This window comes from Eubalaena glacialis, chromosome X (assembly GCF_028564815.1).
Source record: "Eubalaena glacialis isolate mEubGla1 chromosome X, mEubGla1.1.hap2.+ XY, whole genome shotgun sequence".
Classification (NCBI taxonomy): Eukaryota; Metazoa; Chordata; class Mammalia; order Artiodactyla; family Balaenidae; genus Eubalaena; species Eubalaena glacialis.
In genome coordinates, this window is record NC_083736.1 from 17434600 (window position 1) to 17457916 (window position 23317).

General features: G+C 37.7%; 1 protein-coding gene across 2 annotated transcripts in view; it reads right to left on the bottom strand.

Annotated features, from left to right (window-relative positions):
- The window catches only part of RPS6KA3 (ribosomal protein S6 kinase A3), a 107976-nt gene extending 85215 nt beyond the window's left edge, over positions 1-22761 (bottom strand). Inside the window, exon 1 of one of the 2 annotated variants that reach the window (XM_061179418.1) lies at positions 22653-22761. In XM_061179418.1, coding sequence (XP_061035401.1) covers positions 22653-22721 — 69 coding nt within the window. In that variant the 5' untranslated portion in view covers positions 22722-22761. The remainder of the gene's footprint in view (positions 1-22652) is intronic. The other variant, XM_061179419.1, reaches the window with a different exon arrangement.
- Between the last annotated feature and the right edge of the window lie 556 nt (positions 22762-23317).

Consider the following 23317-nt stretch of genomic DNA (forward strand, 5'->3'; position numbering starts at 1 on the left):
CATCATACTCATTATACTGAAAAATAGAAAACAATCTAAATGACCAACAGGGGACTGGTTAAATAAATCATAATACATCTATTCATATGTAGGAATACTATGCAATGGTTAAAATCAGGGCCTCAAAGAAAAATTAATGATGCAAAAATATGATTGCAATATATTAAGTTAAAAAGGATACAAAACTAAATAGTATGATCCCAATTTTGCATACCCCCCTCCCAACATGTGTGCATGTAACTGGCAAAACATATATAAAATCTTATCAGTAGTTACCTGGGTCATAGGATTTTCTTCTTTGTACTGTATTTTCAAAATTATATGCATTTATTATATATTATTTTATAAAGAGAAAAACAATCAATGTAATTAGAAAAATCCATTTATTTCTAGTTAAGGTGCCCTTACATGTGCTTTGCTATTCCTCTAGCAACTAAAGGTCTGCTAGTACTCAAGACTATTCTATTTTCTAGACTAGGGTAGGAATGACCACTGGTTATATTTACATTATTAAGTTTTAGAGGAAACTTTCAGAAGCTTTTTTTTTTCCTCTCTGATGGTTTCCTGTGCTTGTGGCCTCAGAAAATAGATACATTTTTAGGCCTGAATCCATCTCATTTTTTTGGAGTGTACCCCTAAGGGGAATTCTGCTTATGAAACAAGAGTATGTTGAGATAAGAATTAAGAAACGAAAACACGGTAGCCAAAATTAAATCTGCATTGTGAATAGCAAGTATTGGAACTGACACTGCAGAAAACAGAATCCATGCCAAGGAGGACAAACTTGAGTAAATGAAAAAAAAAATGAAAGAAAAGATTAAAAAACGATGGAGGACAGACGTAGAAATAATCTATGAATAACAGATGCTCCTAAAGAAAAAAACCCAGCAGTTTAATCAATCAAAAGTATAAGAAAACTTTCCAGTTCCGGAAAAAAATACCTGAGACTGGAGACTGAGAAGGTTCAACAGAGATCATCAACACCAAGACATGTCCTGGCAAATGTTTTTAAATTTCAAGGATAAAGATATAATCCTACAAGCATACAAGCAGAAAAAAATAGGTTATTTTCAAAGAAACTAAAATCAGATTGACCTCAGATTTCTCCTCTGCAACAATAAAATGCCAGAAGACAATGAAGTAATGACTTACAGAGAGTTAAAAGGGAAAAGTTATGATCTAAGAATTTTATACCTTGTCCTACTTTTTCATGTACAAAGATCACAGGAAATTCTTCTTAGTTCTGCAAAGTCTTATAAAATTTCACCATCCTGGTAGTACCTTTTTTCATAAACTGTTCAAAGGTATGTCTTAGACCATTGAAAGAGAATCAAAATAAGAACTCAAGAATATGAGGTAGGAAAGAATTGGTGAAGTATATTGATACCAACTTAATATCTAGAAATAACTGAATAAAATAATTAACCCCAATAGAGGAGAAAGGGTCAATAATGAAGAATAAATAACTGATATAAGTATATAAACAATATAAACCTTTAGAAAGTTAAAGGTAAGATTTGTAACCTCAGGATAAATTAATGTGGACTCAAATTAAAAGAGGCAGTGGAAGAAGGGAGAAACTAAGATTCTAAATTCTCTGTCTTTCCTAAAAAGATATTTTAAAACCACTACTTTTAGTAATTACCTAATAAATATAAATTTTGGAATGCTTTGAAAAAGCATACAACAACCGAGAATTATACTTATTTATTGCAGTCCAAATCAGTGGAGAATATAATAACTGGCAAAGACTGTGAATAGTACTTTATGCAGGCATCACATTCAACCCTAAGCACGGAGGTAGGTATAATTACCCCTATTTTACAGATGAGGAAACCAAGGCTCAGCAAAGTTAATTTGTGAATGGCAGAAGCAAGATTCAAAGCCAAGTCTTTCCAGCTCCATAATTCTTTCTTCAATATTTCATAACCTCTTCAAACAAACGAATCCATAAGGCAGAAGAGAAAAAACAAACCATAAGGAAAAGAATAAAATACTTAAAATAAGATGACAGAAATAATTCCAAAAGTAATAATGTAAGAAGTGTAAAGTATCTAATTAAAACAAAGTGTCTTACTGGATATTGGATGCTATTACAGAATTATTGTTTTTATAAGTGATGATGGTATGTTTGATGTTTTAAAAAGTCTTTATCTTTTTTTTTTTTTTTTTTTTTTTAAAAAGTCTTTATCTTTTAAGAAATATAAATGTAAATATTTATGTCTGAATTGATGTATCTAGGAGTAGCTTCAAAATAATCCACTGGAGCCAGGGAGGGGAAGAGAGAAAGTAGTGTGTGTGATGGGGAGTACAGATGAAACAAGACTGGCCATGAGTTGATCATCTTTGAGGCTGGGCTATGGAAATATGGTGGTTCATTATACTATTCTCTCTAGTCTGGTATGTGTTTGAAATGCTTGATAATAAAAATTTTAATAGTCTTAGGTTATATTTTTAAGAAGCTTAAAAAATCCACACCAGTATTTACTGCTTTAAAGAGAAAGCCAAGCAAAAACAGGTAAGAATAGAAAAGCATAAAGAAAAAGAAGAAAGCAAGTGTATGTATTATTAAGGCCAAAAATAAAATGTGAAGCAAAAACCTTATGCTGATTAAATAAAAAGGTGATTTGGTTTGGACTAAAAATATAATTAGTACTTAATACATACAGTAATAATAATTGCTATCATTTACTGAGCAATTACTGCACACCAGGCAACTACATCTTTGATGCTTCTAAGAACTCTGTGAGGCATTATCACTAATTTACAAATGAGGACATTAAGCCAAGATGGGTATGTCACTCTTTTAAAGCACTGTATCCTCAGCCCCTAGCAAAATGCCTGGCTGGCATACAGTAAGTGCTCAATAAATATTTGTTGAATAAATGAAAAAGTCTAATATCCTGCCTAAAGCAAATAAGTAGAGCTTAAATTCAAACCTAAATCTGATTCTAAAACCCCTACTCTTAATCACATTTAAATCTTTTCATAATATATCATAGTAAGAATGAAGATGTTTATTTCCTTCTGTGTATGTTTCTGTTTGTCAGATTTTCTACAATCAGCGTGTGTTACTTTTTTCAAACAAGTCATTAAAAATAATAAATGCAAAATAGTACTGAACACTTAATCACCGACTAACCTAACCACAAAACACAAAAGGAGATGTTCTGGGGACTATAACATGAAATAAATGGACACAAGTGGAAGGGGAAATTTTAGCACACTAACATCAACTAGCATAATGAATAAAACAGGACAAAGCATTTGATGTAACTTACATTAGAATAGGTAGGTATTGAATTTTATAATGTAAAAAGAATATGGGTTCAAGTTATCTATGAAAAGTTATAAAAGACTGACCATGTTCTAGGCCATGAAGTAAATCCAAAATTCTTAAAAACAGGAACTGTACAGATATTTTCTGATTATGATAAAAAACTGAATAAGGAAATAAAGCACTCATTCAGAAATCAGTATTATTCTAAATAACTACTGGCTCAAGGAAATAAATAATAACAGCTATCATTTATGCAATGCTTATTTTGTTCAAAGTACAGTGTTGGCTATGTTGCATATATTCTCTCATTTAATCCCAATTAATCATTAATAAACCATGAGGGATGTTATTATATAGAGAAGAAAAAACTTAGGTTGAGAATTAGTAACTTGTCCAAGATCACAGAGGTATTAAGTTTGCGGATAAGACAACTGGACCCAAGTCTGAAATCCAAAGCTCACACTACTACACAGAAATGATGTCATTATTACTGTTAGAATTCAAGTACAGGCATCTAGCTGTGCTCATTTTTCTCTATTTATAAAATAAAATTTTGTAATAAAAAGTGGAGAAAACTACAACTTTCCTTAACACATGTTCTGAAAATGTCCGTTTGTGAAATACACTACACTAAGAAGGTAATGGTTCGTTTTTCTAACGTATCATTGATCCGACATAATATTTCAAATTGCATAATCTCCTAAAAGAGACTCCTTTGAATATATTCACATTCTCGAGAGGGCAATTAAAAAGGAAGAAACCAGAAAATCAGATAAAGTAGGGAATATAAGGTAAACATGATTGCCACTAAATTTATTTCTAAAAAGTCACTATTTTCTGGTACTTATCTGCAATCCATAAGAGTTCAATGGAATCTTAGCCAGCATGGATTTGAATCCACCACTAACTGTAGGCAAGCCCTTAAAGCCTCTCTGATTTGTGGTTCCTTCATGCATAAAATATGTGGATATCTAAGGGCTCTTCCAGCTTGAAAATGTTATAATCCTGTGACTTTAAGGATTAAAAGTATTTAAAATTTTGTGGGGTTTTTACACCTGAGGAAATTACTAATTCTGTATTTAAAGCTGTTTTGTACGTTATTTCTAATTCTAATTCCTTCTTTCTTTTCTCCATCTAAAATACAGTTTTATCTATATCCTTCAGTGGTACCTTTGTATTCAAGTGTAAACAAGGATAATACCAAAGAATGGACTGTAACAAATGCTGTCACCTGAAAGAGAAGTACTAACAAAGAGAAAATAAATGAAACATTGTTTTTCTGTGCAGATTAAGGAACCTAAAGCAATTTTATAATTTCCACAATCCAATCTTACTAGTCTTATTTTACTAGTAAAGTGTCAACTTATTTTTTAAGCTCCTCTGTGTACTCCCAGTGCTATTTCTGCCTTCCTAACACCTTCAAACCCCACCTCTTAGTACCACATGGAGTTGGCAGTGCTTCCCAAACCTGTGTGATGATCAGAATCACCTAAGATTCCTGTTAATAATACACTACCTGGCCTTACCTCAAACTGAAACTGAATCAGAAGTTCCAGAAGCCCCATGGCTCGGTATTTCATTTTTTAAACAGGCACCTTAGATGACTCCTGTGATTAGTTAAGTCTGGGAAATCACAGTGTAGAGAAAGATCATGGGCTTTGGAGCCTGACATACCAAGTTTCAGAAGCTGGCTTTGCCCTTTATTATAGGTGTGACTTTGGGCAAGCTACTTAACATGAGTCTCAGTTTTCTAATCTACAAGATTTGAATACCAGTTATGCCGGAGGTTGTCATAAAGTTTAGTACGCTTAGCCATGCTGGGTGCCCAGTAAGTGTTAGCTTCTCCTTCCTCCTGCTCATCTTGCCAGAGGAATTGACAAATGCAAATACTTGAGAGTATTCTGATGAGTCCCTTACCCTAATGGGTCCACTTCCATTTCTAGGGCTAAAAATCTGAGTACTAGATAATTCATTAATGCATTACTTGGTTTGGCTAATTTAAGTCTTAGGAAAAAGTCTAATAATTTCTTCTGGTTTCCAGAGGCTTAGTGAAGTCCTTCTATCTAAAACAGATACACCATGATGCCGAGCTTCAAAGCCCAAGCTTTATTTGCTATGTGACTGTGGCAAAATTACCTGAACCTCTGTTTCCTCATCGGCAAAACAAGTGGTGCTTAAATGTTTGATGAACTGAACCCAACATGTTACTGATAACATAACTGTTAACTAAAAGTCACTTTAATTAAACTTACACACAGTCTTACAAACATTCTTATGAACAAAACGACAGCAATAATAGCTTGCCAGTAAGTGAAACGAGACAGAATAGGACTTGCTCAAATACACAATAAAAAAGAGCTTAACAGCCAAGCAATATCAACTGTACCTTAACACAAAGTGTATTAGACAAGTTTGGAACTGAGCTTACTTAGGAAAAAACAATCCAAACTACTCACTCATTAAATATATATACATATATATATTTAAAAGTACCATAGGTATAAACACAACCAGGCAGCAAGGTTTATTTTTGGAAAAATGAGAAATATAGTTTATAATTACAGCTCCATAATGAATTCTAGCTGTATATGTATTAAGCATAAACACTATTAATAAGAGCATTCTACTAAAAATTGTTAGTATTAACTGTCCAGATAAGCTACAAAATAAAAGAAACCTAAAGAAATCAGAAAAAAACTAAAAATCTGGGAACATTCATTCAAGACAGAGGAAAAGTTACCCTCAATTTTTAAAAAATAAACAAGAAAATAACAAACCTCAAATCCTACTGAAAGTAATTTAAAGAACCATAGCTTTTCTCACAACTTATTTATTCTTTAATACAACTTTTTTCTTTCATTTAGTTCCTGCCCTTTGCTTATGTTTATTTCCAGACATTTAATATTTCTACTGCTATTTTGAATGAGATCTTTTTTCCCATTATCATTTCTAACAAGGAAAACTATTAATTTTTAAATATATATTCTGTTTAATACCACCTTATTAGACCATCATTAGTTTTCACAAACCTTTTTAGTGGTTTCCTTAGATTACCTAAGTAGATGATTATATCATCTATGAATAGTTATCTTTTATCCTTCTTTTGAATACTTTTTGATTTTCTTGTCTAACTTCACTAGCAAACTCTTCTAGAATGTAAAATAGAGGTGAAAACAGCAGGCACAGTTTTAATGAGATTGCCCATAATATGTCTCCATCAAGCATGATGCTGGCTACTGGTCTCAGACTATTTTTTAATAATGTTAAGGACACACCCTTTTATTCCTATTTTACTGTTTTTAATTGAGAATAGACACTGAATTTTATCTAATGCTTTCTCAACTTTTCCCCTAACTTTTAAATTAGAAATGATTATATATTCACAGGAAGTTGCAAAAATAGTAGAGAGGTCCCATATACCTTTAACCCAGTGGTTACATCTTACACAACTTCCTGTCAAGACCAGGAAATTTATACTGGTACAATGCCCAGACCTTACTCAGATATCACTGGTTTTACAGGTTCTCGCGTGTGTGTGCGCGTGCGTGCTCATTGTTACACATTTTATCACATGTATAGGCTCCTGTATCTACCACCAGAGTAAAGATACCAGTTCTTCGCCATCAGGATCCTGCGTGTTGCCCCATTACATCCACCTCTCTCCCACCCTTCTTCCTAACCCTGGCAACCACTAATCTAGTCTCCAATTTTGTCATTTCAAGAATGTTATATAAATGGAATCACATGGTATGTAACGTTTTTCAACTCAGCACGAATTCCCTGAAGATTCGTCCAAGTTGTTGTGTGTACAATAATTCATTCCTTTTAGTTTAGTAGTATTCCAGTATTCCATGGCGTGAACATACCACAGCTTGTTTAACTATTCACCTGTTGAAGGACATTTGGTGTCTAACTTTTGGATATTACAAATGAAGCTGCTATGAACATTTGTGAACAGACTTCTATGTGGACATACATTTTCATTTCTCTGGGATAAATGCCCAGGAGTGCAACTGCTGGGTTATATAATAAGTGTATGCTTAGTTTTTAAAGAGATGACCAAACTATTTTCCAGAAAGGCTGTATCATTTCACTTTCCCATCAGCAATGTATGAAAGATCCAGTTTGTCCACATCCTCACCAACACTAGGTACTGTCACTATTTTTCATTTTGGGTATCCTAAAAGGCATGTAGAGACATCTCATTGTGGTTTTAATTTTCATTTCTCTGATAGCTAACCATGTTGACGTCTTCTCATATGCTTATTTGCTATCCATATATCCCCTTTGATGCAATGTCTGTTTATCTCTTTTGTCCAATTTCTAACTGGACTATTTGCCTTTGTTACTGTTAAGTTTTGAGAGTTCTTTATATATATTCTAGATACAGGTCCTGTCTCAGATATAGGTGTGCAAATACTTTCAACCAACCTGTGGCTTGTCTTTTCATCCCCTTAACAGGATCTTCTTCATAGAGCGAACATTTGGAATTTTGATCAAGTCCAATTTATTATTTTTTTCTTTTATGGATTGTGCTTTTGGTGTCTGGTCTATGAACCCTTCACTTAGCCCACAGTCCCGAAGATTTTCTCTTATATCTAAGTTCTAAATGTTTTAGAGTTTCCACGATCCATTTTGGATTAATTTTTGTATAAGGTGTGAGGTTTAGGTTGAGGTTCACTGTTTTACCTATGGGTGTGTAATTGCTCCAAGCACCATTGTTGAAAAGGCTATCTATCTTTCCTTCATTGAATTGCATCTGCACCTTTGAAAAAAATCAGCTGGCCGTACTTGTTTGGGTCTATTTCTGGGTTCTCCATTCTGTTCCACTGATCTATGTATTTATCCCTTCACCAATACCACAGAATTTTGATTACTGAAACTATTTAGTAAGTCTAAAAGTTGGGTAAAGTGATTCCTCCCACTTTATTTTTATCCTGTTTTGGATATTTTAGTTCCTTTACCTTTGCATATAACTTTTAGAATACGGTTGTGTTACACCTATAGAAGAATTTGGGGAGGACTGACATCTTTCCTATGTTGTGTCTTCTAATGTATGAACATGGTAGACCTCTCCATTTATTTAGACCTTTGATTTCATTTAACAACATTTTTTAGTTTTCAGCACACAAGCCCTATACATGTTTTGTTAGGTTTATACCTAAGAATTTGTTTTAAGCAATTACAAATGGCACTATGTTTTTCATTTTGGTTTCCACACATTCATTGCTAGTATACAGAAACACTATTTTTGTATGCTGATCTTGTATCTTACAACTTTGCTGAACTCACTTATCAGTTCTAGATGTACGTAGATTCCTTGGGATTTTCATTGGAGACCTCATGTCACTTGCAAATAGAGACATTTTTATTTCTTCCTTTCCAATCTGTATGTCTTTAATCATGTGTTTTGCACATTATTAATATTTTTCTTCAACTTTAATATGGTGGACTACATCAATTGATTTTTTGAATACTGAACCAGTCTTACACCCCTGGAATACAACCCACTTGGTCATGCTGTATACTTCTTTTTATATGTTGCTGGATTTGTTTTGCTAATATTTTGTTGAGGATTCTGTGTCTATATTCTTAAGGGATACTGATCTGGAGTTTTCTTTTCTGTACTGTCTTTAGGTTTTGGTATCAGGATGATACTGGCCTCAAAAAATGAGTAGTGATATGCTTCCTCTTCTATTTTCTGGAAGAGAATGTGTAGAATTCATGTTATTCTTGATGTTCCAGATCCTTCTTTTATCATTTCCTTTCTGCTTGAAGAACTACCTGTAGTCATTCCTTCACGGTCTGTTACACATTCTCTTAGCTTCCCTTCACCAGAGACTGCTTTGATTGCACCTTCATGCTAGAAGGATATTTTCACTGGGTATAGAATTCTGGGTTGCCAGATCTTTTCTTTCAGCACTTAAAAAACAGTGTGCTATTTCCTTCTGGCTTCCATGGTTTCTAGTGTGGGATCTACTGTCATTTGACTTATTATTCCCCTATAGGTAATAGTTCAGTTCTAACTGCTTTTAAGATTCTTTGTCTTTTAGTTTGATTTAGAAACAAATTTTAACTGTGGTAAAATACACCTAACATGAAATTTACCGTCTTAACTGTTTTTTTAGTATAAAGTTCAGCATGTTAAGTATATTCACATTGTTGTGCAACCAATCTCCAGAATTTTTCATCTTGCAAAATTAAAATTCTATACCCATTTAACAATTTCACATTTCCAAAGGTTTGATTTTGATGTGTCTAGGTGTGGATTACTTTAGTTTACCTTATTTGGAGTTCAATCAGCTTCTTGAATCTGTAGGTTTACATCTTTTGCCAAACTGGGGAAATGTCAGGCATTATTTCTTCAAGTCCACCTTTTTTCTCTGCTTCTGAAACTGTGGTGACATGAATATTAAATCTTCTGTTAATGTTCCCAGGCCCCTGAGACGCTCTTCATTTACTTTTCAGTTTATTTTTACTCTGCTATTCAGATTGAGTAATTTCTATTGCTCTATCTTCAATGTTATTGATTCTTTCCAGTCACCTCCATTTTTTTTTTTTGGCTGCACCGCATGTGGGATCTTAGTTCCCTGACCAGGGATCGAACCCGCACCCCCTGCAGTGGAAGCACAGAGTCTTAACCACTGGACTGCCAGGGAAGTCCCTCCATTCTTCTATTGAGCCCATGTAGTAAGTTTATTTCAGTTATTGCATTTTTCGGTTCTAAAGTGTCCATTTTCTGTGACTAATTTTTCATTTGTTTCAAATGTGTTTGTGGTTGCTCACTGAAGTATTTTTACGATGGCTGTTTTAAAATCCTTGTCAGACAATTCCAATATCTGAAGCATCTCCGTGCTGGTATCTGGTGCCTTTTTTCTCATTCATGATGCAATTTTCTTGGTTCTTAGTATAAGTGAACTTCAGCTGTATAATGGACATTTTGGAGATTTTAAGACTCTGGATCCTATTTAATCTTTTTTAGCAGGCAGTCTACCAGTTGAGGTGTAGTGTGAGGGCAGGGTGAGTGTGTATGTTCAGCTTCCTGCTGGGCTCCGCCAACACCACCCTGGTAAAAGTGGAGCAATGACTCACACTACTTTTTTGCAGATGGGTGGGATGGAAGTTCAGCTTCACTCTTGTTCCCAGTGAAAGTGGGGCACCAACCCATACCACCTCATCACCTCTGAGTAGGGGTGCAAGCTCAGCTCCCTGACAGACCCCACTGACAACAGGGAGAGGGGAAGTGGAGGGCTGACTCACACTGCTTCATTGCTGCAGGGTAGAGTGGAGTTCAGCAGAGTTCAGCGGAGTTCAAGGTAGACTTCAGCTCCCTGAAAGGCCCAGCTGACAACAGGAGAGGGGAGAGGGAGAAGTGGGGTGCCCATCAGCCCTGCCATCCAGCACTCTGTTCCACCTTGTAGATGGCAGATGGGGGTGGCATCTGGGCCCTACTGCATCAGCGGAGGGGGGAAGCAGCGTTGACCAGGCCACCTCCAACCATCTTGTTCTGTCTTGTTGATGCTGGGTGAGGGTGGACCTCACTGACACAGGGCGGGGGGAGGCTTAGTGGGGACTAGTCCTGCCTCACACCACCTTGTTATGTCTCATTGCTTCCAGGTTGGAGTGGAGGCTCAATTGGCTGCTGGACCCCACTGACACTACCCTAGTGAGAACACCACCTCCTTCTGTAGGGAGTGGGACAGGGGTGGTGGTGAGGGAATATCAGGTCCCTGCACAACCTGCCAAAGCCACCGAGCAGGGGGAATCAAAGTGCTGTTTGTTTTTGCTAGGCGGCGAAGGGGAGAAGGGGAGATTAGGTCCCTGACCTGCCCAGCCAACACCAATGGGTGGAGGAATCCAAGCACTGCCACTTGCTTCTTAGAAGTAGGGTGGGGTTTTTCTGTTGGTGTTTGGCTACAGTAGGGTGGGTACTGCCAAAAAGGTTTACTGTTGTTAGCCCACCCTTTCTTTAGTCATCTGGCTAAAGAGAACAGGCTTTTCTTGGAACCCTTTTTGTCTGCGCCTGTTGGTGGTTCCAGGTTGGAGGCTTTTACAACACCCTGCCCAGGATATATGGGAGGCAATAAGAACACCCAGGGAACTCACTATTTGTGTCATTCCTTTAATCCCAAAGTCTGTAGGCAGTCTGCTTTCTAATTTCCACCCTTCAGAGTGTTCCTGTACTTGTTTGTTGTGATGTCTTAGGTGTTTTAGTTGTAAAGGAAGACCTAGGAGGAAAAGGACTCCACCATCTTGGCAGAACCAGAAGTCTCCGCCAAGTGATTAATTTTTATGTTGAAAGTAACATTTTCTCTGTGTGTGTGTGTGTGTGTGTTTGTGTGTGTGTGTGTTAAAAGAAACTTTATTGGGTGTTTGGGGTAATGACATTTATTTTCTAGGTTTCCACATTATGGTTAAAAATGCACTGTGGAAAACTGCTATAACATCATAGATCAGAACTTTCCCCTAAAGTTCCAATTATGTTTCTATCATTCCTGGCTAATTTAGCTTGCTTCATGTTATTCAACTGCCTGTCCACCTCAGTACCTTCACACCATAATATTCCAAAGGAAAGAATTCTATCTCATTCATTATCACCTAGTACTATACCACACAAATTCAGAACAGCCAGGGGGAAAAGATCACTTTAAAACTCATTTTGAGCTCCTCTTTTTAATAATCCAAGGCAAATCTTATTTTTAACTTGCCTGTGACATTTCTCTCTTTAAGTAACCCCCCTTACTGCTATCAACATCCATTGTGATAGTTATTCTTCTTGAATTATACCAAGAGCCAGCAGGAACTTGAAGGAAAGAAGGTCAACAGGGGTTTTGCTTTGCATTTTCACTTCTTTAAATGAAACACCTGTATATCTCACTTTAAGAGATGGATCCTTGAAAATTCATTTATTTTTGACTTATAATTAATTTCAGAGATTCTAGACTTTTTGTTTTGACTGACCTTCAATTAATTCCTGTACTCTTGCTTTAAATAAGAAACTATACAATAGTATAACAAGACTGAGGAGACTGTTAGGAAAAATATCACTGCCTCAATCTTTCCTTTCTTTGTATAATTTTTTTTATAATTAATCTTTTAACTCTTTGTTGTGTTCCTCTAGAAACTCTGCTCTGGCTGGGAGAAGGTGTGGCCCAGGTGAAGTAGGGCTCTATTCACCCAACTGGAAAGCCATTGTTCTAGAAAAAGCTTTTTATTTATCACATCTAAAAATAAAGGAAATCTTTTAAAAGTACAAACTGAAACTAAGTTTTCTGAGAACTATGTATATAACATGACACAGATAAGGATCTTCTATATCAGCATTAGAGCGAAACTCCATTTAAGTCCCTAAATCAGCAGCAAAATAAGCACGAGAACTATGGATACAAGCAGACAATAAGCACATGAAAACATCCTTCACATTCCCAGTCATTAGAGAAATGTAAATCAAAACCACAATGAGATACCACTTTCAAACACACTAGGGTGGTTCCAATGAAAAAAACAATAACAAGTGTTGGTGAGGATGTGGAGAAACTGAAACCCTCATGCATTGCTGGTGTGAATGTAAAATGATACAAACAAGTTGGAAAACAATTTGGCAGTTCTTCAAAATATTAAATATAGACTTACCATATGACACAGCAATTCCACTCCTAGGCAAACACCCAAGAGAACTGAAAACATGTTCACATAAAAACTTGTATGCAAATGTTCATAGCAGCATTATTTATAATAGCCAAAAAACGGAAACAATCCAAATGTCCACCAACAGATAAACGGATAAACAAAACTGCTATAACCACACAATAGATTACTCAGCCATAAAAATGAAGCATTGACACATGCTACAACATTGATGAACCCTGAAAACATTATGTTAAGTGAATGATGTCGACACAAAGGCCACATATCATATGATTCCATTAACATGAAATGTCCAGAATAGGCTAATCTACAGAGACAGAAATTAGATTATTAGTTGCCAGGGGCTGGGGGAAGGAGGGAATAGGGAGTAACTGCTAATGAGTATGGGATTTTGAGGGTCATGAAAATATTCTGGCATTAGATAGTGGTGATGGTTGCACAACTTTGTGAATATACTAAAGACCACTGAATTGTATACTTTACAAGGGTACAATTTTGTGGTATATAAATCATATCTCAATTTTTAAAAAGATTAACTAGGGCTATTTAACCTAAGAATTAAAAAACCCAAAGCGGGAAAAAAAGTCACCAATGGTCAACGTTTAAATTTCCTTTTCTTTTACTGTAGCAAGGTAATTGGCAACTTTTTCAGGTTGTGCCAGATCCTGTTTTCTGGCACTCTGAGGGAAAGTCAAATAGATTTTTCTGAAAAGAAGATGCAAATGTAAAGAGGTAATGATTTAATAAGCTGCAATTAAAAAACAGAGCAGTTACTCAAGCACACACCTAGGGGCTTCTGTATGGAGAGGTGTTAAGTTACATCTGGGCAAACCCCCTTTTTCAAGTACAGTAGTTTTTGTTTCAAATTCTCACTTGTAAGATAGTTGTTTAGAAATCTCAAAAAAATTTCCCATACGATGTCACATACGATGCTGTTTCTCAGGCCAGCTCACAAAAGCTTATTTTACCCATGCTGTATTTGGAGAGTAATATCAATTTTGCTTTTCTAAGTCTCCCTATACGTTCCCATGAAAACATCTGCTCAATACAAACCACCTGGACCCTTTCGCCCTTAGGAGGAGATGTCAAATAGACGGAGTCACTCACCTCTATGCTGTTTTCAACCAAAGCAGGGCAGTCTAGTGGAAAATCAGTGGGATTGCAATCTGCGAGACTTGGTGTTTGAACCCTGCCTCCTCCACTTAATAGCTGTGCAACCATGAACAAGTTACTTAACCTCTCTAGGCTTCAGTTTCCTCACCTGTAAGTTGAGGTTAATTACATCTACCTCATTCAAGTAGATATACACAAAGCGTCTAGTCAGAGAGGGCATTCAGTATATGTTAATCTCCAAGATGAACCAATCTACTTTCCCAGTATTAATTAGCACAGTATAGTGAACAAAATGCACCATTTCTGATAGCTAAATTTCCCCAATGCTTCGATGTTATCACTTGAATGAGAAATGTCACTGTAAAGTTAGTAAAGTTGTAGAAAGTGCAGAATGGTTATTTGAGGGGCATGTACCACTTAGGAGGGCTTATCAAAATCTTCAGGGTAGAAGAGAGACAAGACGAAGCTGATTAAACATAATTTGCAAAAGCATATTAAATATATTTTTCATTTAGAAAAAGCTTTAGCCTATTAATTTCAAACTACAAGTAATAAAAGGTAGAGTTGAAAAACACTGGTGTAGAAAAAAAGGGTTCAGTATGTGCTAATTCTATAATCTAGAACTGTGCTGTTCAATGTGGCAGCCAACAGCCACAGATGACTAATAAAATTTAAATTAATTAAAGTTAATTTAAAAATTCAGTTTCTCAGCCATACTGGCCACATTTCAAGTGCTCGGTAGCCACACATGTGGCTGGCTAGTGGCTACTGAATGGTACCCATCTAGAAGCTGGGTTTTTTTTAAGTGAATCTTTCCTATTATTTTATATTCTTTTCAGGTAGACTCCTCTGCTCCTAAACGTGAAGAAGTGAAATAACATCCTGGGTAACTGAGGTTTTTAGTAGAGATTCTACAAGATTTCCGGAGTGAAGATTTCTCCCAAAACACTGCACTTGAGGTGCACTTCAATCTATTAATGTCAAAATGAACTTTTGTTTCAGGCTATCATTTGCCATCTGCTTCTAACACATATCAAATGACTGAACCAAGTTTCCTATAACAAGCTTTGTGGGCCAAAGGATTAGAGGCAAGCTCACAGAAATCTAGATGACCAGGTCAGACATGAAGATGAGATCATCATCGTATGTAAGATTATAAAAATCAATTAACATGGTGGATAAAACAATTAATTTTTAAGGTATGTAAGAAACCATGGATAGAGTATTAGTTAAGATGGGCAAATCTGATTTAAGTTATGCTACTGCTGTAATTCTATTTATACTAATAGAGGGGAAGACTGATACGAAGTATAAAAGCGCTTTTGGATTTACACATAAATGTAGGGTTATCTAATATTCAGGAAACTAGCACTATTTCATGAAAAAGCAAAACAAAACACAAAAATACCCTCCAAAAGACAATGTGGAGAGCTGACTCCAGGTGGGGCAGTAGGCTAGCTTCCTGATCTTTAGTTCATTCACATTCCTTTCTAGCTGACACCTTCAAGAGAAGAAGGTAAATATTCAGAGTAGGTAATGCCAGTAATTAAGCTATTCCATTATGGCATGCTGAAGCATACAATCACTGTTTGTTAGTAGGTAATACGCCCCTCAAATACCCCTGACTCCAGAGGTATGTGTATATGATGGGCAGAGATCAGAAAAAGGGTGAGGAAGTCATTTTACATTATTGGTAAGCTGTAAGTGTAAATTTTTTTTTAAAGATGAAGTAACAATGTTCCCAAGTTAAAAACAGCTGCAACAAAATATCATTAACCCTAGCTGTTTTCTAGTAACTTCAAGTTTGAAGCAATTAATTAAAAAAGAATGGGAGAAGTAGACAGATTGACAGCAGCATAAAATAGCAAATGATAAGAGTTTTTAAAAACTATGAATATTAAAAATAAATGACAGAGTAAGTCCATGAGGGGGCCGTTTAGTAGGGGCAATTAGCTTGATATTAAGGTAGAATATGACCATTACCTTTCAAAACACTGAATTTTAAAAGTTTAAATTATTTAAAACTTTTATTTAACCTACCGCATTTAAATTTTTAGTCCACTATTAAGATGGAAAATTGTTACACAAATTAATTTAGAAAGACTCCAATTCAAAATGAAACAAAAACTCTTGTTTGACAGTTACAGAAAAAAAGCTTTGATACAGTCAATTAAACATAACAGCTTGTTTCCAGGCAATACTGGATCATGTTACTGTAGTTATCAGACTTTCCAAAACTGTGTTCTGCAAAGCACTTGTGTCCTTTGAGACTTCAGTAGATGGTTCAGGAAAAAGGGGTGCTGACATCAAGTCTCAAATGCTGTGAGCTATTTCCTTTTTGCAGATTCATCATGTACATCATCATCTTAAAAGTTCTAAGATGTTATGCAGTAAAGACATTGGTCAGATCTCATTTAATTCCACAATCCCCAAATTTATTTGATTATGTCACGCTCCTTTGGTTTTTCTGGAGGGAGAAGATGGTTGTTGGGGCACAGACACATTTTGAAAATTTTCAGAGACTTCTCAGTTGAAAATACCATGTGTACTATTGAAAGTTCCTTAAGTACCAGTATCACATAACAGAACAAAATCCACAGGATTGTATTTCTAGACAGGAAAAGCCAGTCACTCATGGCATATTCAAATAACCAAAATAAATGTGTTTATAGTAATGGGGAGGGAAGTGTGCCATATTAATTTCTGTCCCTAAAAAATGAAATTAACAGAACTGATCCTAAAGTATAAAAAGGTGTGCACATTTTGTTTTGGTACTTTTTAGAAAGTAAGTTAAAATTCTACCTATTGATGCTATATATTGACTTTATTTCTTCAGAGACACACTTCCTTCAAGAGGTTGACATATAGGGTATATCATATTTCAACAATTATAAGACACCATCGTGTGTGAGATATACTATTATCTTATATATCACTAAGGGCAAAAAGCCACTGCTGATTAAACAACGACATGCCGTGGACTGTGAGAGGGCTTCCAATTTGAGCAACGTTGAAATATGAACATACTTTCTCTTCTTCCTTCTTCCACACATATTCTTCAAAATGTTTTTTATGTGTTTCCCCCCTCTAAAGACAACATTGAAGAGGGGAACAATATAAAAAAGGATAAGATTCAAGAGATTTCTGTTCACCTTACCCTTACAGTTATATTCAGATATTATAAAGGTTCTCTTTAAACAGATCAATCAAACAAACCATTTTTAATTGTTCTGTTTGATTCTGGAAAAATTACCCCAGAGGAAAAACAGAGAACTTCCTAAGACAGTGCTGTTTGAGAGATGATTCATTACAATTATTATTTATTAAACACAAACCATGTACTGACCCAAGTGCTTTACATATATTATCATTCAATTCTCACCACAACCCCATGAGGTAGATATTATTTTCATGCCTATTTTACAGATTAGGACGTTGAAGCATAGAGACATTAAATAACTTGCATAAGATTACAAAGATATTAAGTGGCAGAGACAGGGCTCAAACCCAGGTCTTCATGGCTCCAAAGTTTATGTTCTTTAACACTTTGCCATACATCCAAATTATCCCACAAAGTAGAATAAGTAAAATTGAAATATTTAATTGCTAGTAACTAATGTATTTGCTTAAAATAGCCAAATGTATTAAATGATAGTTATGTTCTATATAGATACATTTTATCCTGTTTTATACAAAGAATATAGTATATTTGTATTTGTTTTGTTAACTTGACACATTTTACTTAACAATTAAAATTTACCATGTAAATTTTACATGTAAAATTTTACATGTAGTAAATATATCTTTATCTTTTTATCTTTATCTTTACCATGTTTTAAAATTTACCATCGTTTTATCTTTGCTTCTATGCTATTTGGTATTAAATTGAAAAACCAGAGTATCTGAGATTTGATAACTGTTCCAGATTAACGAAAGACACAGGAAACTGTATCAACTCCTAAAGATGGGGGGGGGGGGTGCGATAAATTTAATGCCAAGTATTAAAATGCAACTGCTTGTTTTTTCTTTCTATTACATGAAATGGGGAACGGGATGTGTAAAATATACATTTGCTCGATTGCATTCCAATGCTTTAAAACTTGTCATCCACCAAAACACATAAACAACTGAGCACTATCACACTCATGCATTACCAAGAGACCACCAAGATGTCACTGTTGTACACTGTAATCTGAACCACTGGGTCTAAAGCATCCAGTCTGCACTGGACAAACTGGGCCACTTGACGTCATCCATCATTCACAGCCTGGAAGATCATATGTCCCTGAACATGGAACTCTAGAGCAAATCTTGTCAATGATCACAATGGTATAAATTTTTTAGTGGATGATAAATTCAAAAAAAATCTTTAGAACAACTCTTCTGCAATTCAGACTTCTGATAAATGATCTGCTATATTTTTGATCATTCTATAATTTACTGAATGTCATGTCCTTGGTCAAGAGTGCACATCCCAATTATGCCACTCTTCTTATATAAAAATAAGATATACTCATTGTGATTTCCAGAAACATACTAATGAAAAGGCAAAGTCTGCCTATACTTGTTTCTTTAATTGGATAAGTTTCTCTCTTTATCTTGAAATTTAAATGTATCAAAGAAGTATCTCATTTTGGATTAACCCCAACAGTATAGGATCAAGCTGCCAAAATAACACAAACCTTCCTAAATTCTAGTTTAACAAAAACTGATATTATAATCACTGAAAACAACAAAGTGTGCAATAATGTGTCACAGTTACTCGACAGTTGACATGTAACAATACCTGTCCTCTCCTCAGATCTTCACTTGGGGGAAAGAAAAAAACCTGAAAGGTGGTAAAAATGAAACAGGAAAAGGAAAAGAAACTTAATAAAACATTTTTTTTCAAAATCAAAGATCACACTTTAATAGAATGTTTTTCCCTACAGATGAAACATAAGAAACCTAATATTGATACAGTGGAAATATTACAGAATCCAATAAAATCTTTGAGGCTAAAAATGGTTGCACACCCACTGAAGATGGTTTCCAAAACAAGGGTCTCGTTTTTTATAAATAAAATATTTATACAGTTAATATTTTTCAATGCACTATGGAACTTGTCATTTAAAGGAATTCGAGGTAGCTATTTTTATATAACACATTTCTATAAAGCAAAAAGAACCTCCTTAATTTTATTATTTTTGAAAATTGTTCATATTTACGTTTACTATAATTTATCTTTACTAAAAATGAGGAAAAGGTGTCACTTTATTTAGGTCAGGTTTATGATCCAGTAAATGTCCCTAACAGCAGTGGCAAGAGTTTGTAGAAAAGAATAGCCACAATCCCTTGATATCCATCTCCTAAACAGTCAAATATTCAAAAACACACTAGCGTCTTTAACTCATTAAAGAGTTCTGAATTCACCTGGACTATTTAGGAAGCTATTTTGTTTTTAATCTTGTACCAACCTTGACTTTGCTTACATAGTACTTCCTTTATTATTCTAAATTTGCTTCTTTAAACATTTGGCATAGTTCTAGCCTATCGTGTTCTGACCCATGTTTGAGTTCAACCACAAGGGTTTTTTTGTTTTGAGCACCATGAGACCCATGTGAGGTCAAGAAGACATGTAAAGGAATGAAGAAACTGCCTGTACTCTTAGTGAGGTACTCAGTTCTTTTAAGATTGCTCATATTTCAATGTAAGATTAAAATGCTAAGAACAGAGATAAAATTGATAATTACCCTATTCCTGACCTTCATAATTAATTCATCGGTCATCTAGGGGGCCTATACTATGTATGCGCCAGGCACTGTGTTAAGAGCTGAGGATACAGAGAAAAAAAAGAAGTCTCAGCTTTGAAGAATTCACAGTCTCCTAGGGAAGAGACCATAAATGTAAATTTCTATAGAGATCAACCCTGAAATCTTTTAGCCTGAAGAGAAACAATCTGGTGTTTTTACTCAAATGACTATTTTTTAAAAATAGTAAAATACAACTATTCACTGATAAGAACTTACTGGGGAGGAGATGGCATAATGCTAAGCATAATATTAAGTCCAATATCAGACTTCCGAATGAAAATTTTCAACCTTTTCCTTACTGGCTTCAGTATTTCCAAATTTGCATCAGAAGTAATTTACTTGAAACAGCTGAACAACCAAAGGCAATAAATATCTAAAGGCAATTTGTTAAAATCTAATTTTAATAAATCTAGGCAACACTGGCTCTGATTGACATACCTTATGCCAGAATATCAAGAAAATTACTTGAAAATGGCAAATTGTGGGAACCTATCTGCCAGGTTCTGGAAACCATGACAGTAACTGAAATAACTAGGCTTTAACAAATGAGACATCTTATAATACCATAATTGTTTTTGAAAAATACTTGACCTCTAACTACCGGTTTACTTATTTACACTCTGATTTTTTTCCACAAAAGATTTGAAACAGCTACCCTAGCATAAAGCAAAGCACATGAATTATATCCACCTGGCTCTGAATTATGGCTCCGCCATTTACTATTTATAATCTTTGTGCCCTTAACTTTTGAGAACAGTTTCTTAATCTGTAACAATGGGGACCATAATCCTACTCCGTTGGGTCATAGGAAGGATAAAATGAAATAGCATGAGCACAGTAAGCACAGTATCTGGCATATAGTAAGTGCTAAATAAACATTAGCTTTGTGCTTTCTTTATCTAATTGTATGCTATATAGAAAAAGGATCAGGTGGAATTTTAAATGACTTTTTTTTTTTTTACACACTGATGCGTGCCAAGCAGAAATGTGGACTGATTACGAGTTGCAAATGTTAACGTTTGCATCTAAAAATCAGGCTCAAAGCAAATTCAATTTCTTTCCACAAGGTCGGCACTCTGAGGACACATTTTAGCTATATTACTTAATATAACCTTTTAGCTATATTACTTAATGCAAAAATTTTTCTGAAGGAAAAAAATGAATGGAAAGAGCCCCGGGAGCACTACGTTTCATACTATCCAATTCCAAAGATGATTAAACATTCTAAATTTGATTTTCTTACCAAAAATTCACAGTATTAGACTGGCTAACAATTTTAAATGAAATTCTCGTAGATTTCCTTTAAAGATCTTTTTTTCAGGAAACATCTATTAATGTGTTTTCTATTGAAGAGCAGCGTTTCGTTTAGGTTTTAAAAATACGATCCAAGTCGCAAAATACTAAGCACCAACCGTAAGCACTATTACAATTCTGCTTGCGATAAAGAGAGAGCAAGTAAACATTTTATAAAGCAGCGGAGGTGACTAGGGAAAAAGTGCAAAGTGATCTGAACTGATCCCCGTCCGCCTCCCCCTCCATTCTACCCGAGAATGCAAGTGTCCCGCATCTCAGATCAAACTGAGCCTCGGTCTTACTGACGTAACCAGTAACCCTATCCACCTCTCACACTGCGGAGGCCGGCAGGGCAGCGGCTGCCGCCAAGTACACCACTCATCAGAGCCTGCCCCATTCCACCCCCGCGCTTCAGTCATGCTTTCCAGAAATGGGGTCACTCACTCAGTAACTATTACACACACGCAGCCTATCATCCTGTAATCCCCCAAAGTCCGCTGTGGGGAATAGAAGACAGCAAAAAGTCAAGAAGGAAGAATCACAGACGCGCCACCATCAGGAACTGATTTTCCGCTCCGGAGAGGAGCGCTGATGCCCTGGAATGGGTCTTGTCTGGATTATTTTCGCAGACCCCGAGTTGGTTCTGGGACAGGGGGCGGCTGCGAAGAGCCGGGGGAATTCTGTTTAGCCCTGTTTAGGTATAGTGTTTGGGTTTGGGTCACTCGGGTGGGTATCTCAGGGACGGTCACCAGATCGCGGACAAGGAAAACCAGAAACCCCTTTACTGCGGCCGCTGATCTCCTTGAATAACACCCTCTCACCTCCATGGACAGGAAACTCAAGTTAAACTCGCAGGGACGGGGTCCTCGAGATCAGGGACCTCAGAAACGGGGCGGGGGGGGGATGGAGAACCTCAGGCTTCCACTCTCTCCTTTACAGCAGCAGAAACCGCTGCGGCAGATGCGGGGGGGGGGGGCAAAAATCCTTGGCTGTCCCGCACCCCTTACCCGAAACCCTCACAGGTCGCCACCCCTGCCCTGGGCCGTTCCTGCCCCCGCGCGCCCGGCTCCCCGGGGCAACCCTCTCCCCCGGCCGGACTCGAGAGACCCCTCTCCCCAGCGAACCCAATCCACACCCCTCCCGCATCCCCCAAAGTCACCAGGGTCCAGGGAAGCCCCCGACCAGGCAGGGCCAAACTTCCCAACTCCTCGCCAGCCCCCGCTCCGCCTCCCGCTCCCCCCACGCAAAGTTGATGAAAATCGGCTTCTTGCAGAGCCCCGGCGCCCACTCCAAACCCCACGCGCCACCACACACAGCCCCCCGAGCGAGGGAAGGGAGGGGAGAGTGCGGGTGGGAGGAACAGAAGGGCAAACAGATCAACCCCAACTATCCAAACCGGAATCCCGAACCGAGGGGAGACGCGAGCGGCAGAGGAAAGGGCCGAGTGGTCGGCTCCCGGGTGGGGAGCGAACTGGCGGGGGCGCGGGGAGGGGGCGCGCCGGCCCCGGCCGCCCGGCTGCACTCACCTCAGCGCTGTCGGACGGGCTCTCCACAGCCATCTTCTGCCACGGGTCCGCCAGCTGCGCCAGCGGCATCTTCCCCCCCGGCCCGCCGCCTTCACCGCCTCCTCCCTCCCCGCCCGCCCCGCGGCCGGCCCCGCTCCGTCGCCGCCCGAGCCACACGGCAGCAGTGGCGGCAGCAGCTGCAGCAGTAGCGGCGGCTGCCCGGGAGAGGGCTCGGCGCCGACACCGACCCTCGAACGCCGCGCGCCCGGCTGGAGACGCCCGCGCGCCGAGCGAGAGCCTCGCGCCGCTGCCGGGCACCGGGTCTCGCCCCTTTCTTCCTCTCCTCCTTCCGCCGCCGGGACTACAGCTCCGCCCCCCCGCCGGTTCCCGCGCCCGCTCCCAGCAGAACAGCAGCCCCCGCGCGCTCCCCTACTTCCGCTCACAACATGGCGCCTAAGCGATACCTGTCTCTCAGAGCGAGGCTCGGCCGCCGCCGCCACCGCCGCGCGCACCCGGGGGCGGGGCCTGGGAAGACACGCCCCTGGCCGCGGCGCTCCGCTAGTCCCTCCTTCCTCGCCCCAGCCTCTGCTTCTGGGCCTCGCCTTCTTTCTGGAAGGGCGAGCGGGAGAGATCTGGGGGCGTCGGCGGGAGATGGGGGAAAGAGGGAAAAGGGAGGAGGTGCGAAA